This window comes from Balaenoptera borealis (assembly GCF_965194805.1).
Source record: "Balaenoptera borealis genome assembly, chromosome: 8".
Lineage (NCBI taxonomy): Eukaryota > Metazoa > Chordata > Mammalia > Artiodactyla > Balaenopteridae > Balaenoptera > Balaenoptera borealis.
In genome coordinates, this window is record NC_138865.1 from 59,083,980 (window position 1) to 59,100,183 (window position 16,204).

Below are 16,204 nucleotides of genomic sequence, written 5' to 3' on the forward strand. Positions count from 1 at the left end.
ACACCCAATGGCCTTTTTAAGACGTTGCCTCTGTAGGATTTTATTTTTGTTTATCTAAGATATTCATTGAAATCCCTTTATAATATTTGTCCTGACAAATGGCAAAGCCAAAGCTAGGTACATTAAAACCACTGGCAAGGTAGTCTTTTATTAAAGGCAAGCAATTGAAAGGCCACAAGTAGATTATCAACAAACTTTTCAATAAAGTCAGGAAGCAGGCTATCAACACTTGGGCTGTTCTTATTGTGTCTGTTATCATAATTGACAGCTTGACGTAAAACCCTATCACATGACTTCTGGGTAGGTATGTAAATGGATAAGAGGTCACCTTTCACATATGCTAGCTGGAAAGGAAACACATTTAAAGGAAGTTTCACTCAAAATAATGGCTATGCAAATGTTTAGCTTTTTGGCTAGTTCTTAAAATAAAAAAAAAAATAAAAAACCTTCCAAAGTCTGTCTTTTATCATTCATTCATTCACTTACTTTTATTGGGTATCAAAGGCTAATATCCAGATAAATTATTCTAGATAACATAAAAATAAAATTGTTTACTGTAACCTTAAATTTCAATCAATGCAATCACAAGGGAGACAGTTTTCTTTTCTGAAATTTTAACTTCAGAAGGTCTAAGCAGAATCAGGGAAATAAAGGAAATTATGAAGAGTTATAATTATAGACATTTTAGCCTTAAATATTCTTGAGCTGCACATGAAAAGTAGGGTAGGAAAAGAATAATGACAGGCAAACTTGTGTCGTGGGAGAGAAACAGGGATTAGGAGTCAGGAGGTGTGGTTTTAGTGACATGACAGAACATGTCTAACTTTGGACAGGCCTTTAAACCTTTCTGTCCTGTGTTCTTATCTTGGAAAGGAAAATGAAGAGGTTGAACTACATGATCTCCAAGTTCCCCTGAAATCTTAAATTTTACAGGTGAAAGTAGCCTCCATTTAAAAATTAAAAAAAAAAAAACTTTTCATTTTCTAGTTCTTATGATTTATGGTCAGTAGTGTTTGTTTAGTTCATAAACTATGCATACACATTTAACTTAATCCTACCGTGTTTATTAAATTAAATATCAAGAAGCACGGTTTTCAGAAATTGATATTAGACGTAACTTTAAGGTACAAGGATGACCTTGTATATCTTTTTCATTTTTATATGTTTACACGCTCCACCTGTATCACAATTTCATCATGACCATTTTGTTTGTTCAGTAAAGCTACATCCTTTTCATTCAGAGGCCATTTTATTTGCTCTCTGGTAGGTGATTAATAAACTAAAAATCAACTGATCTAAGAGTTAAGAGGAAAATATGAATCCTGAAGGATTAATCTTTTTAAGCACCCCACCCCCAAAAGCACCTCCAACCCCCAAAAATCTGTTTCTTTGGGGGCTATCTGGAGAAATGAAGAAACCTAAAAGAACATAAAACACACCTTTCAAGATATTCCCTTGACGGTCCCTGTAAGCTTAAAAAAAAGAAAAGCAAAAAGATAAATTTACCTGTGTTGATTATTCTGTTTACAGTTTAATGGCTTATTGGTTAAACGGAAAGCTGTTGTCACCATAAGGGACTGTTAGTGCTGTTTGCTGAGTCCAGCAAAGTAGAACATTTTCTTACCTTCTTTCTTTTGTTCCCAAAGCTATTTGTGAGGTATTTAACAAAAGCCCATGTTAATAACAATGGAGGGCCGTCATGTGAATAAACAAACTCTTATTCTGAAATCACAGGCAATGTTGATTCTACCTGCATGAATATTTGAGTGTCGTGTAGGCAAGGATAATGATCCAGATCTTAGGTGTTTCCCCTCGGGCAGATTTTTGAGGGAAAACTAGATGGTCCCCATGCTTGTTTTTCTGAAACTCATTGAGTTGGGCTAAGAACAAGGTTCTCATTCCAGAGATTTTAGGGACATCATCTTAAGAACATATGCAGTGAAAACTTTACCTTCCCTTCTTTCTTAGTTTGGATTTTTTCAACCCCATCCCTTCACTCATAGCTTTTTTGAAGGAGAATCTTAAACTTCCTTACCTCACCTTCTGTTTGCTTTTGGAAATCTGGGCATAATTGTTTTAATATAAAATTTACCTTAATTTTCTAGACAATCTTATTTCATGTTTGTGGTTGCATATAAATTAAAGAATTAAAATTATTTATATGTGTGCATTTCTGTGAGGATGTGCATACGATCTGATCTGTCAAAGAGACTGTATTGTTACAAATGTACGAGTTGCTACAAACACACAACTTTAACAAACTAAATTTCTAAACTACTTTGCCCCTGGTGTTTTTGATTACTATAGGGGGAAAAGTATCTCCCTATTTTTTCAGGAAAAATACTTGGAAAAATCACTAGGGCGTTATTGAAGCTTTGCAGAAAATTTTTATGTTAATGAAAGGCATGTATTTATGTACCACTTAAAATTAAAGATTTAAAATTTAATTTAAAAAACGAATTGATAGCTAAATTACATAACACCTACTCTCTCACAGGACAGAAATTGAGGAATCACTACCCTAAACTTAAATAAGATTATCACCTATTATTTTAAACATTTAAAGTCTAAAGTAAAATCCATTTTGCTTAGGAATTCTGAATTATACTAGTACCAAGAATATTTAACATGTTCCAAAAAGAAGCTTAAATACACTTAACCTTTCATCACCTGAGAATCTGTTCAAAATTTGCTGAGTCAGGACTATCTTATTCAAACAAGATTCTTAGGAATTGATTTTATTAGGAATTAGTATCATGGAAATTTTCAGTGAATATACAGTTTCTATTTTAATTGCTTATTGTTTCCCCTGTCCACACGATCACCCTTAAAATTTTGCTTAATCAAGAGGTTAATTATTAATTCAAAGGTTCTTGGTCAAGTAACCTGGTTAAGTAAGTTATAACATATAAGCAGGTATAAATACTTCTCCTCAGAAACTTTTGGAAATGTTGATAATGCCAGTGCACAATCTAAATAGCTAAATAAATTTAAATTTTATTTTATATTTTCAGTAACTGAAAGGAATAATTCAATACTAATTGATATCCTGCCCATTTCTTTGGCATGTAGATTATTAAATATACTCAGTGATCATTTTTTGTGTATTTAAGCATAATTATCTGTTTGGGAGAAGATTTTTGATCGCATGTACCTTAAGTATGGTTGAAAATGAATAGTTGTAGTCAGGTTTCATCCCTTTGAGACTACTGTTAGGAAAGAAAAGTCCAAAAGTATGTTGATTTTAAGTGTTCAACAGGTGGCCAAAGACAGCTCACTTGACATTTTGGAGGGTTGATTAACAAAGAAACAAACAAAAAATTAGCAACATGAACAACAAAAAACTAACTGATTTACATATGCATTCTTCCAAGGAGACAATAGTGTCCCCAGTTGTCTGGGAGACAACAAGCCAATCAGTGAGTGATATTTAGGTCACCTGGCTTTGTGAAAATAGCTTCTCTTTTTGAAAATTTCTCCAATATAACCTGAGAGGCTCATAGAAACTAACCTGAAATTAATTATTAGCAGAATTAACATGTGCTCTGCCTAGAGCTCTGCCCTACGCCTCCCTTCTTCAGAATGTTTACTTGACTCAAAACTAGCACTAGGGCAGAGTCTATGAGTGGTCCTTAAGGTAACCTTTATACGAAGCCAAGCTTCTTGAAATGTTTTTAGATTGTTTTCATAGTATTGCTTGAAAAGAATATACTTTGAAGGAGACAACTGACTACTGTTACTGAAGAAATAATTTTTCAAATTGCCCCATCACATTGCATTTCTGATTAGATGCTCCATTTTGAGCACTTTTTTAAAAATCTTGCCATAAAATTTTCTCCTTTATGCAAGCATTAAGGTCCATTTTAAGAATATTTTTCATTCTAATTTAATTTCTTTACTGATTTATGGCTTATTTATGACATATATTCTAAGCAAAATCTACATATCTTTCAATCTATCTGTCTACATTAAGGGAATTTTTCAGCTTTTTAATTAGTTAATTAATTGATTAATTAATTTTCAGTTCTTTAATTTATAAAATTACTTTTACCTGAAATATCAGTATAATTAAAATACATGTCTGGGGAATTTTAGGTGGTGTTTTTGGAGCCTCATAGATCTGTAGAAAAATGAGCAAAACCAAATATTCTGAAACTCCAGAATCACTATTACCTAGAGTGTATAGAAACTAGAGTCTAAAAGGAAAAGATTCTTAATAGCCAAATTTTTTTTTTAGCCATAACGTTATCAGAAAGGATTAAAATAACTTATCATGAGTTTAAAGGGACTTTGGCTCCAATCATCATCTTCTAGAAATTCTTACTGAAAAGCAGCAAACAAGGTTTAGTGGACTGCTTTGAATAAGTCATCTTTTCAATACAAGATTCAGTTAATTTACAGCATAGCTCTCTACAGATTAAAAACCATGATTTTCTAGTGTGTTTTTTCCCCCCAAAGCCAGATAAGTTTACTTTCTTAAGGATAAAAATAAGCAATATATCTTTTCAATAAATCTGCTAGCACTGTAGGGCAGCTGTTAACCAAACAGAGCTGGATAGGGTTACTGGAACAACCTCTGAAGGGCAGAGCTGATGATTTGGAGATCTGGGAAGAATTCGTTTCAGCTTGTATTCAGCGCATTCCTCACTCTATTCAGATGTGGTAAAGTTATTTCCAATGCCATTACTCTGAGTTTAAAATAAAAGTAGAAACTCTTATCAACTCTTTCTGAAAAAAAAAAAAAAAAGCCACTTTGAATAAAACAATATTAGTAAACATCTAAAACTGAATCCCTTGATGCTTCTAAACATAAGTTAGGAAGGATGTTTATAAGGTGGGACCTTTCTCCTCTAAACTGCATGTCTTCTGTGTTTTGCAAACTGCATGCTTAAAAGTTATTGATTATTTTACTCAGTGCAGATTATTTGGTATGTTACATATTTTAAAAAGCTTTTAAAATTTTTTTTCTAAAATATATCTCTCTATTGAACATTAACGTTTGCTTTTATTTCAGCACATTTTGTACTCTAATTAATGTCTAATTGTTATGTTCTAAGCACTCATTTCTCTTGTATGCTTTAATTAATAGAGAAGCATATTGCAATAGCTTTTTCTGAAAAACAGTCTAGGAATTTTGCTTTTCAGAGTAAGGTTTTCTTTTGCTCTTTTTTTTTTTTTTTTAAGTTGCCTCTTGGGAAAGTAAGGTTAATGCCATGTACAAGTACTAGTTTGCATGTGTTCATTTAAATACTAAAAACTGTAGTACTGCTCGATCCATATCTGACTGCTAGGTTTCAATTGACAGCTGAGGATTTGTGACTGGACCATGAATCAAAACGGCAGGCATTTATACCCCAGTACCAGTGAGGATACATTGGGAATTACTTGGCAAAGGTAACATTTTAATTATTTCCAACCCTACACTTACACCTAAAATTACATGAGCTATAGTGTTTGTTTCTAACTAGCTTTACAGAAAGTATATATATGTTAAAATTTTAGTTGTTTTGGCTATATCATCCTTCTCTCCCTACCCTCTTCCTTTATTTCTCATTTAGATGCAACTTCAAATTAATTGGAGATTAGAGCACATGCTAATTGGTGACTGGAATTCCTAAGTGCTGTCAAATGTTGTAAACGATTTATAATACTGGGGGGAGGTGGGGAGGCGGGGATTTGACACTTAGATTTTAGGACCTGAAAAATGAAATCACACTTTTAGGGAAGATTTTTTTTCAGCTATCTGAGGAAAAAGCATGGGGTTTTCACATTATAGATTCTTCTCATTTCAGTTCTTTTTCTTTACTGTTAACTTTAAGCCATTTTACTATTCATTTACTCCCCTCTCAGAGGGAAAAAGCTAGCTAAAAGAAAAATTTCAAATTAGTCAATTTAACTGTTATTAGCAACACTCATGAATTTTGGAGTGGGGGGATTGTTGGAATCAATAGCTGGAGAAGGAATTTTGTTTAAGTAAAGCTTTAACTTCTGTTTGTACATTGATGTGAATCACTGAGAGTTGACTTTATTTGGTTGGCTGAGAAAATCATTCTAAAACTTCATTTTCGAAACTAGTTTTGATATTGTGTCATGTACTGGTTTTAGAAAGTAAGTAGTGCTAATTCAGCTTCTTATGAATTATTTCAGTAAAGAATAAGTTGTGTCAAATTGACAAATTAAATGATTAAAATTCATGGTATAATCTTATGTAATGAGATAAAAATTTACAGAAGAGAGTGAGGTAATCCCAAAAGGAGTTCAACAAAAGTAGAGCCAACATAATTTTCCAACTGTGTTATGATTGTCATCCTCTTTACTAAGCATCCCTGTGTTAAAAGTACATACTTGGGTATCAGTTGTAAAAGTGCTGCCCATCTCCATATGCTTCATAGAAACTGCTGAAGAGTAGAGTTTCAAAGAATGAAATTAATAAAATGCCCACTTTTTTCTCAGGTAAAAATTAAGAAAATTAGTTGGATTCTGTTTTAAAAGCTTGTTGACTTTTTATTAATTCACTACCTGAAATGAATACCATATGACTTTTCCTCTTTATAAAGATTAGTATAACATCCGCTTTAAAATGTGTACGTTTTTACCTATTTTGATTTTTTTCCATGAAGCTTATATTATTCCTCCATTTGGAAAAAATACAATATATGCTTACAAAAAAGAAGATAAACTCAATGAAAGAAGATAAACTATTTATTTAAATAATCTTTATTAGTAAGTATTTTAAAATTTAATTTGATTCGACTTGATAACACAATGTTTGGATCCAATTTTATTTATCCTTATATTCCGTGCTCTGTTGGTTGGCTAAACGGCCCATTTCTACATACAAGCCTTAACATATTTAGAAAAAATTGCAAGTCAGATGGAAAGAACTTGTGTTTTTAAATGTGGCTATAGCTGTGTGAACTTCCAAATCTGTGGATTACTGATTGACATTTACTTATCTAAAATTGGGTAGTATTGCTAAAGTACATTAAAGTGAAATAAGGATATAAATTATTGAAGGCTTAAACTATAACTATACCTAGTTCCTAGTGATGTTTCAACTCAAAAATTGTTATCCCCGAAAGGAAAAGGTGAGTGGGCAGTGAATCACCACAGAACACAGGTATTGGAGTGAATTAATATGACGACTAATCTCAGTTCTTAGGAGAGCATTGTTCATCTTACAAATCACCTTCTTGGTGAAAAAGTGGTGTGGTCATCAGTTTCAGGTCAGAATCAGAAAAAAAAATTGGAATTCATGTAGTTAAGATTTCTTTTATTTTCTCTCTCAAAAATAATTTTTTTGGATTAGCAGATCATGATATGTAGAATGGCCTTAGTGCTTCAAAAAGCTTGACAAAGGTAGCTTTTGGTTTGTTTCTTCCCTTTTTATCATGATTCAGAGGGCACATAACTGATAACGGCAGGCATCACGTTCATACATTCAACAGGTATTTATTGAATCTCTGTGGTGGGCAGTGCCAGACACACTGTGACTGATACAGACCCTCACCGTTCTTAAAATCCAAGTATCATACAGTTCAGAGTAAATGTGCTCAAATGCGACAGGAATTTGCTTTGCTTTGTTATACTTATCAAAAATAGGCACACGTGGAGTCCATATTTGATCATACAAATAGGTCATGTCTGTGGCATAACATATTCATAATTTATTCATGGTTTATAGTGTGTGCCTTATAGTTATTTATGAAACTCAATAGTTTTTTTTTTTCCTAGAAAAGATATTGAAAAAAGAAATCACAAATGTCTGTAACACTACTACTTTTAAGGCAGACAACAGACATCTAAAATCTTCAGGGCACTGCTACAACTTTAGAATGATCTGAATAAATTAAAAATACATGAGAAATGTCTATCTATTGAACCAGAGAATTAAATCATTTGCCTTTGTCCTAATGGAACAAAGACAATATCAGGTTATTTTTGTTGTGGTTGTTGCTTTTTGTTTTGAACAAAAGGCAATCCCTGGAGACTTTGTAGTAGCAAAGGACAAAGCAAAGAAAGGTGTTTTGGTTTTGCTTTGTTTTGATTGTTGTTTGCTGCCGTTACCTTCTTCGTATAATCACTTGTCCATGGTCGCCCCCTTTTCTGCCTTGTGCCCATCCTTCTGTAGAGGTGTTTCCATGTCAAAGCAGCTCCTTCTTCAGGGCTGAAAATGGCAGTGCCGAGGGAGCTGCGTGAGTTTAATCAAAACTGGAAGACTTCCTCCGGCCTCCTCCCTCTCCACGCGTCCCCCACCCCCAATGTATAAACATTCTCTTTGGAACCAAAGCTGACTCCGTTGCAAAGTTTTCACAGACTTACTAAGTTGCAACCCTGAAGGTGTCCTGTTGTTTTGACCTTAGAATTTTGTGAGCCATTTGTGCGTGAGTGTGTGTGTGTGTGTGTGTGTGTGTGTGTGTTGCTTGCGTCTTGAAAATGTGAATTTTTTTCTAACCCAAAGGTCAGGTACTGCAGTCAACCCAGAGTGAAACCCCTTGGTGGAGGGCTCACTTCTGCTTGAGGCTGGGGGGGCTCAGCTCTTAGCCGGGTAATAGGTGATGATGAGTTGCTTATGTTGTTCGTAAGGGTGCTGTTGTGTCTGTGCTGTGTCCTCTGATGTGGACAAATTACACTGTTACATATGTGAGTTATGTGGGTATAAACAAATACAGCAGTGAACTCCCTAACTGGCTTTCTTTCTTGAAACTATAGCCAGAACATAGCTTGTACTAGCAAATATGAAAGAGCAATATAATTGAATGAACAAGAAAGCCAAAGGACAATCCAAGAATAATATAAACAGAAGTTATTTAAAAACGTTGGAGGTAGTGCTTTATGCAAAAGAGAAACTGGATTTATTGTTTCATTCCCTCTTCTCCCCCTTCACCCCTTTCAAGAAAAGGCAAAGCCACAAGTGAGTGGCTGTATGTGTCTGATGGCTTCTATAAACATAGCAGCAGCCTTCAGATGGCTAAAATAAACATGTGTGTGTTACTGAAGGATATGTTTACACAAACCATTTGTTCAGCCTCTGAAATAATGAATAAATGAAGATTTTACTGAAATAATTGGAGGGATTTTTGTGTTTCTGCTGATGCCATAATTGAATGGCACCGAAGAGACTTTTATCAGCTATTTTCCATGTTACATGTGTTAGCAGTTCCTTTCTATGAGTTGAATACTTCATTCTGTAGTTACTTTACACATGTTTTTGTAAGAAATTGTCGTTTATTACTGCAATTCTAGAGAGTTGCTTGATTTCCCAGGAGAAATTTAGCAGCCAGTAAAGATTATTTGGATCTGGTTGGTCAGGAGAAGGAGGGCAAAAAGGAAGGAGTAATAGTGTTCATTTCATACATCTAAGCCTGTTTGCATAACCCTGTCCTCAACCATGTACCATTTTCACTGCTTTGTCCATAAAATTTTCTTTGTAAAATATATGTCCTCAGCGACTCAAGAATGAATATTTAAACAAGATAGTTTTCAATATTGTATTGTAAACTATGTTTGTATGTAAATATATGTATATGTGTACTGTGTATGCATAATGGTGTATGTATGTACATGCATATACACATGTGCATGTGTGTGTGCATATGTGTGTGTGTACATGTGGCACATGTATGATAAGGGTAATATGTGTCCTGGCTTTACGTAATGCTAATAGTTAACTTGTATTTCAACATTATACCTAGACCATCCCTACGAATTCACTAGGTTAGCACTTCCTGCTTTCAGTTTGTTATCTTGACACATAACTACAGTACAACAGCTGGGTTGTTCCTGGAGTTCCTGGGGGGAGCTTTATTCTCAGAGTGCTGAATTTCCTTTTCAGCTGTCAGCTCTAAAGTGTGTTCAAAATGTTCAACTTTTTACACACCATTCTGGGCCCCTAGAACCACTCTGGGACTCTGATAGAAATGCTGATAAGGTAGATGAATGGAAGAATCCCGTTCAAGGAGAGGAGTTGCAAAAGCCAAAATTGCACATGACCATTGTTTGGGAACCAGGGCTGCTAACTAGTGTTGTTCTTTGTACTTGGATATTCTATTTAAAAGAATTACTTCTCCATTTTCATAAAAATTACTTGCACCTGTTATAAAATCAAAAATTTAAATGTGATCGTTCTTAAAAATGATCTTGATCTGGTGTTTACACACACGCAGTATCTGTAATCTGGCTGCTGAAAAATACATTGGGATTTGTTGCAGTTTTGCCTAACTTTCTCCGTTTGTAAAGAAAGATTTGCACAACACAGCGTTTCCTTTTTATCTAGGAAACTCTTCAGAAGACTTCCTAAGAAATTAATTGTATTCCAGCCAGACTTGCATGCTGCCATCCCACAGGAAATGGGTCAGCAATCCATTAAGATGCCATTAGATAATCTAATTTGGAACTTAATCTCTAAATTAACCATGCTCCATACTTGAAGCATACTTGAGAGAAAGAAAAAAAGTTTACGTTTGAATCGATAGGGGAGCCGAAGCGTGAAGAAGGCTGTTTGTTTTTTCTGTAGCCGTGGTCACGTCTCAAGCCGTCTGGTAACCAGGAGAAACCAGACATGATGTAATTCCAGATTGAACTTGAACTTCAGGGACTTAGGATAGGGGAACAATGGACCATAGGAATCAATAATGTCCATTTTCCACATGATTATGTTTGGAGCTTTAAGTTAACCTTTAGGGGAGAAGCAGCAGGATCTGCAGTGTGACCAAAATGGGATGACCCAGAGACAAGATGTTAGAGGAAAGAAAACAACTTTTTCCGCGATATTTTCTGAGCAGCACTGCAGATTCCAGCAGGATTAGAAAAGTTCCCGCTCTGCAGTAAACCGGTGGCCTGTTCAGAGCACTCTTTGTTCGCTTAGGTAGGACAAACTTAATCTTACGTTTCCTGTCAGATGATTTTCGGCTGTACTGCGGGAGAGGGAGGAGCATGACGCCGAAAATTCCCAAATGTAAACCTTGCTGATTAACCCTTTGCAATGAAAGAAGTATATTAAACACCTACTTTATTTGAAGATGTTTCATGCAAAGTACCATATTTACCTATGTATTCGTTCCCTAAGAAATCAGCTCTGTCAGTGGCCAACGCACCCTTTAGTAACTTAACTTTTTTGATTCTCATGTTTGCTAGTGCTGTTAGGAGGTATATAGTGAATTTTCAGTCATATTTACTGAGATAACAAAGCATACGAATGAGTAAACATGATAATAAACGTAATAACAAATTACAAAAGGAGAAAAAGTTCAAGAAATTGAAGAACACAAATTTTGAATATTCAGAAATTGCAGACAGTTACAATTATTCTCTCCTTTGTTAATTTTTGTTTTATGAGAAGGAAGGTTTTTTTTGCACATGTGAACAGAGTAGCAGGCATAACATAAAAACATGTTCGGTTCCTTAATCATTTTTGATTTTATGCTTAGGAATTCTGATACAAAAAAGTTCTGTCCTTTAGAGGTGAAATTGTGCAAATAACACTGATTTTTGCTTTTCAATGAAAATCATTTGGGAAAGAATCACATTTTGCTTTTGTATAAAACTTACATTTCTATTTAATTTAGTATGCCTTGGCTGATTTTCTGTAGTGAAAGGCACTATTTGGAAGCACTATTTTTGTAGGGAATTTTGTCTGCTGTTGAAGACTCACATATGCTAATAAGGGGAGCTGTAGCACTTGTAACAATAGCACTGAAAAGGAGCCCGAGGATAGAAAGGAATACAGACTAGAGAAAGAGGATGGAAATCCACACGTAGGATTCTCGGCTCTGGTGCAGTCTGTGGGAGGAGATCAAATCACTACTTTGAGCCTCATAATTCTATATTTTTAATTGGCTAAAACCTCCCACAGCTACGTAGCTTGTTAGATACATATGCGTCTGTGTACTGTAATTTATTTACAATTAGTCATCTTCATAGTAAATCTCTATCTTCCATTTTCAGTTCTAAAACATGAAAAATATGGAACATAGTTTTTAGGGTTTTTTTTAAATTTGGCCTGTTTAGGGGAAGAGTATTTTTCCTACTTATGTCTAAAGTAAACATTTTAAGGAAATAAGTTTTTATTACTTTCAAGTATATAGATTGCCTTGTTGAACGGTCTTCTAGGATTTTGTAAGGGCTGTTTACTAAAAGAGTACAGACATTGTAATGTACACATTAGGTATTTAGCCGCAGTGGCGCCATACATAAGGGCTCTTCTTGCCCTGTGCTTTTCATTGCATGACATATTTCACTGGCATATGCCATTATTTTATTTAGAAAATGCTAGTACTCACACATAGTAAAGTTAACATGCAATCCAGCATGGCCTGATAACAAAACCCACCTGAAACAACTGAATATAAATTAATGAGCTTTGATGGCCTACCGATTTGATATGTTATTTTCAAAATCGTTGGTCCCCAAGGAGCAGCAATAAAGCAGGCTATTTACCTACTTAGTTAAGAAACAGATATGTTTCTCTTTCATTACTATGAAGTGCTGTTGCTTGCAGTTAGAATAATTCCATTGCGACACCTGCAGTTTATGATATTTGGTGTTTCTCAGAGAGCCCACAAGAGTACTTTGCAGTTCAGGTAAGAGCCGGCCAGGGAGCTTTCCAATACAGATTATTCCAAATAGTAATAATCATTAGAGATCATCTTGCATGCAAATAGGATCATTCCGATGGCAATAATGATACTTAAAAAATGGGGGAAATAAATTGAAGAAACCCAAGACCTGTGTAAAGCACTTTCACTTATAGTCTAGCTGCATCAGAAGTGGAACGCAACAAGCAAATTACTGACATACAGCTACATCTGTATGTACAGCAAAAAAGGTAAATATTGCCTTCAGCTGAAAAGAATCTGTAATTGGATAAATAAAATACAGGTATTTGTGTTGAAATTTGGACTCAAAAGTTACATTCTTTGGGAATTTCAGTGTGCCTAAATGATTTGGACCTCAATTCATAGAATCTCTTGTATAATTCAAGGATAATATGAATTCTTGCTTAGTAATATAAGTAGTGTATTTCACAGAAGAGGGAGATTAGGTGAAGTGTAGTGGGTAAGAATGTAGGTTTTAGAACCACACTGCTAGATTTCAAATCCTGGCTTCTACAATCTAACAGCAGCAAGGGTTGGGCAAGACACAACTTCCCAGCTTCAGTTTCCTCATCTGTAAAGTCAGAATAATAATGGTACTTTTCTAATAAGTGTATTATGAGGATTGAAAGCTTTAAAGTAGGTCCAGCACGTAGATCAGTGCCTGGCAAATGCACACACTAGGTAAGTGCTAGCAACTAGTATATTTAATAAGTACCATTTTCTTTGTTCTAATACATTAATGAATTCTTAGATATATTCTTTATATATAATAATTTATGTAATAATTCCTAAATATATGGGTACTTAAATACCACCCATATATTCCTTCCCCTGGTCTGATGGAGCATTTTTTCATAAGACACAGTCTGCAGCATTTGTGTTATATTGATATAAGCTGCCAGTCCAAATGCACACATCCAGGATAGCATGGTTTCTAACTTAATACTTAATTAGCCTGCCCTTGATTGGTTTTTCCAGGCAGATTTTAGCTATTAATAGGGAAAATTGTTTATTGTGCATTTTGGGAGAGATACTAATACCTGTGTTTTAATATTATAGTAACAAAATTAGAAATGTTTAGCCAAGGAAATAATAAACTTTCCTTCTTGGGGGTATTTGAAACAGGTGCAGTGGAATTAAGGGCAAATCCTGCTTTTAAATTAAGGTATTTATTTTATTTATTTTCCATGCTTTCTGGGCCATTGCTTATTTTTATTGCTATCTATAAGTAATGTGGCTACTGGTACAGTTGAGGTATGTATGAATATATACAATTCTTGGTGCTTCATTCTCATAATATTTTTTTAAGCTTCTTAAAAGAGTACTTACTATCTTTAAAGCAAATATGGTAGTCTTATGATTAAATCAGTATGTAAAATCTGAATGGGTGATATGATTATTCCCCTGAAAAGTATTAGTACACTGGATACTTTGACATTTCGTAAAATGTTTGACAAATGGGTTGCCCAACCCATTATCAGATGCACACAGACTAGTAATAAATGAATTTTGCCATTCTTCAATTAGCTTTTATTTCAAGACGAATAGTTGAAGGAAGCCTTTGACTTTGGTTCTTTACTAAACTTATGACTCCATATATGTTTATTTGGTACGCCATGGTTCTTGTGTGGGTACCAAGTTAAAAGCTAAGGACCCAACCCTTTTTGGTCTAGAATACACAGTCACAGAATGCATAATTTTTATAAAGCACAACCAAGTCAAATGTTGACTTGTCCAGAGGAGTTTTCTCACTTTCTTTCTTTGAAAGGTACAGAGTCTCTTTACTCCTTGTAGATGCAAAGACTAGCCATTTTATCCAATTTGTCCCAGATAAGAAATATATAAATAGTGTATCATTTTTAAAAAGAAGAAGGAGGTATCTTCTTCCTCGTTAATCCTCACCATAACGTCACTCCCAACTAGCTTTGTTTTCAAAGGAGATAGATATATCAAATTTCAGATTTGCTAGATCACCCAGACCGATCACATATTCTGTGCACAAGTCTGCTGCAGCACTAGCCAGCTGTGTGGGGCATGGGAAATTCATTGTCTCCTGAAGCAAATTCATTTTGCCTTCAGAAAACTCTGTTCAAAAGTTCTTTTGAATGTTTGGTCAATGTCTAACTTCCCAGGGAAGCAGTATAATAGTTAAATGGCCATGAGAATCAGAACTGATTCATATCTGAGATCTAGGTGGGTAACTATGGATGAGTTTAAGCCTCAACTTTCTCATCTGTGAAAAGGGGATAATGATGGCAATTTCAAGAGTTCATTGAGAAAATTAAGTGACATAGCATATGTAAAACACCCAAGATAGTACCTTGTTCATAGTAGGCCCTCAGCATGGTATCTTCTGGAAGTTTCTGCCTTTATGCTAATTCTGTCTACCTGAACCATATGGAACAAGTCTATGTTTCTTTTCAACTCAACTATCATGTCTTCCCTGTTTCCGTTTAATGTTCCTCAAATGACATGATTTGGTGAGTTTCTTCACCAAAGAGATGCCATAGAGTTTGTTTCTCTTGAAGAGCGATGCCTAGAAGAAACACAATGCTTCTGAGATAGTCTGATCAGTGTAAAATGAAGCTGTCATCACCTACCATTAATGCATCTTAAGGTCAAAGTAATTTGTTTGTTTGCTTCTTTCCTTTGGCGGGGGGCGGGGGGCAGCCACATCATACATTTAATCAGAATCATATGAAACTATGATCCATGATATCAGATGTATTAATTTTTTCTTTAATTTTTATTTAACTTTTATTTATTTTATTTTTAATGAAATACCTCATTATATACTTAGAGCGTACATAGAGTAGAAGTCACTAGGGTGAATTCTGCTTTGTGTTAAAGTCTTGTCAAAATATTTGGGGCTTTTTTTTGTGCCTGATTTTTCACGAAGTGCTTGTATTCTTTTCTCTTTTTACTAGTATGGCAGGTATATATTTTTTAAAGATGTGCTTTCAACTTTCAGTCATGCTCATCTTCTGTCTGCCTTAAAAAAAAAAAGGTGATTTGGCAATGGAAAATGTAATGAAGACCAAGTAAATGAGTGCTTGAAGATATATTGCTGAAGTAGCTTAATTTGACTTTGAATATTTTCAAATCTTTCAATTGAGAGACTCTCATCTCTTAATAGACAGAGACACAGATTATTGGATTGAACATAAGGTTATCCATATAATTTTCATTCTATTAGAAATTAAAATGATTAAGCATTTTACATGTAACTAGTTGTATATGTACATAAATATGAAAGTGTGTTTATTTTATCCATACTGGCAATCATTGACATTGACTTAAGGAGAGGGAGTTGATATGTAAAAGGCACTGTTAAATTTTTACCTGAAAAACTATGAGATTTGAGGCATTGTCTTTTAGAAATTAAATGATCTAAGTTATTTTGTTTGGTTAAACATTTTTCTTTGCACTGTTATCATAATCTTTGAATTAGTTTTACCAGATTGTTTTCAACGGGACTACCAAAAAGCTCTAAAAAATGTCTATGCCTTACAGTTCTGTATTTAACCTCCAAATTGGCAATAAGAGGCTTGTAAACTCATATATGGGGTTTGCATAGTGTTAATATCTGAGATTTATTTCCCCCCAAA

The 16,204-nt window shown here is 34.4% G+C and overlaps 1 protein-coding gene across 12 annotated transcripts in view; it reads left to right on the plus strand.

Annotated features, from left to right (window-relative positions):
• Positions 1 to 16,204, plus strand: part of NFIB (nuclear factor I B) — a 235,700-nt gene that overhangs the window by 210,035 nt on the left and 9,461 nt on the right. For 6 of the 12 annotated variants that reach the window (XM_082401652.1, XM_082401656.1, XM_082401663.1 and 3 more), the window contains one exon: positions 5,306 to 5,394. The exons of 3 other annotated variants lie outside the window; for them this stretch is intronic. In XM_082401652.1, the coding sequence (XP_082257778.1) occupies positions 5,306 to 5,394 (89 nt within the window). Of the gene's footprint in view, positions 1 to 5,291; positions 5,395 to 13,721; positions 13,762 to 16,204 lie in introns of those variants that run through there. 3 more of the 12 variants (XM_082401659.1, XM_082401662.1, XM_082401657.1) reach the window with 2 other exon arrangements.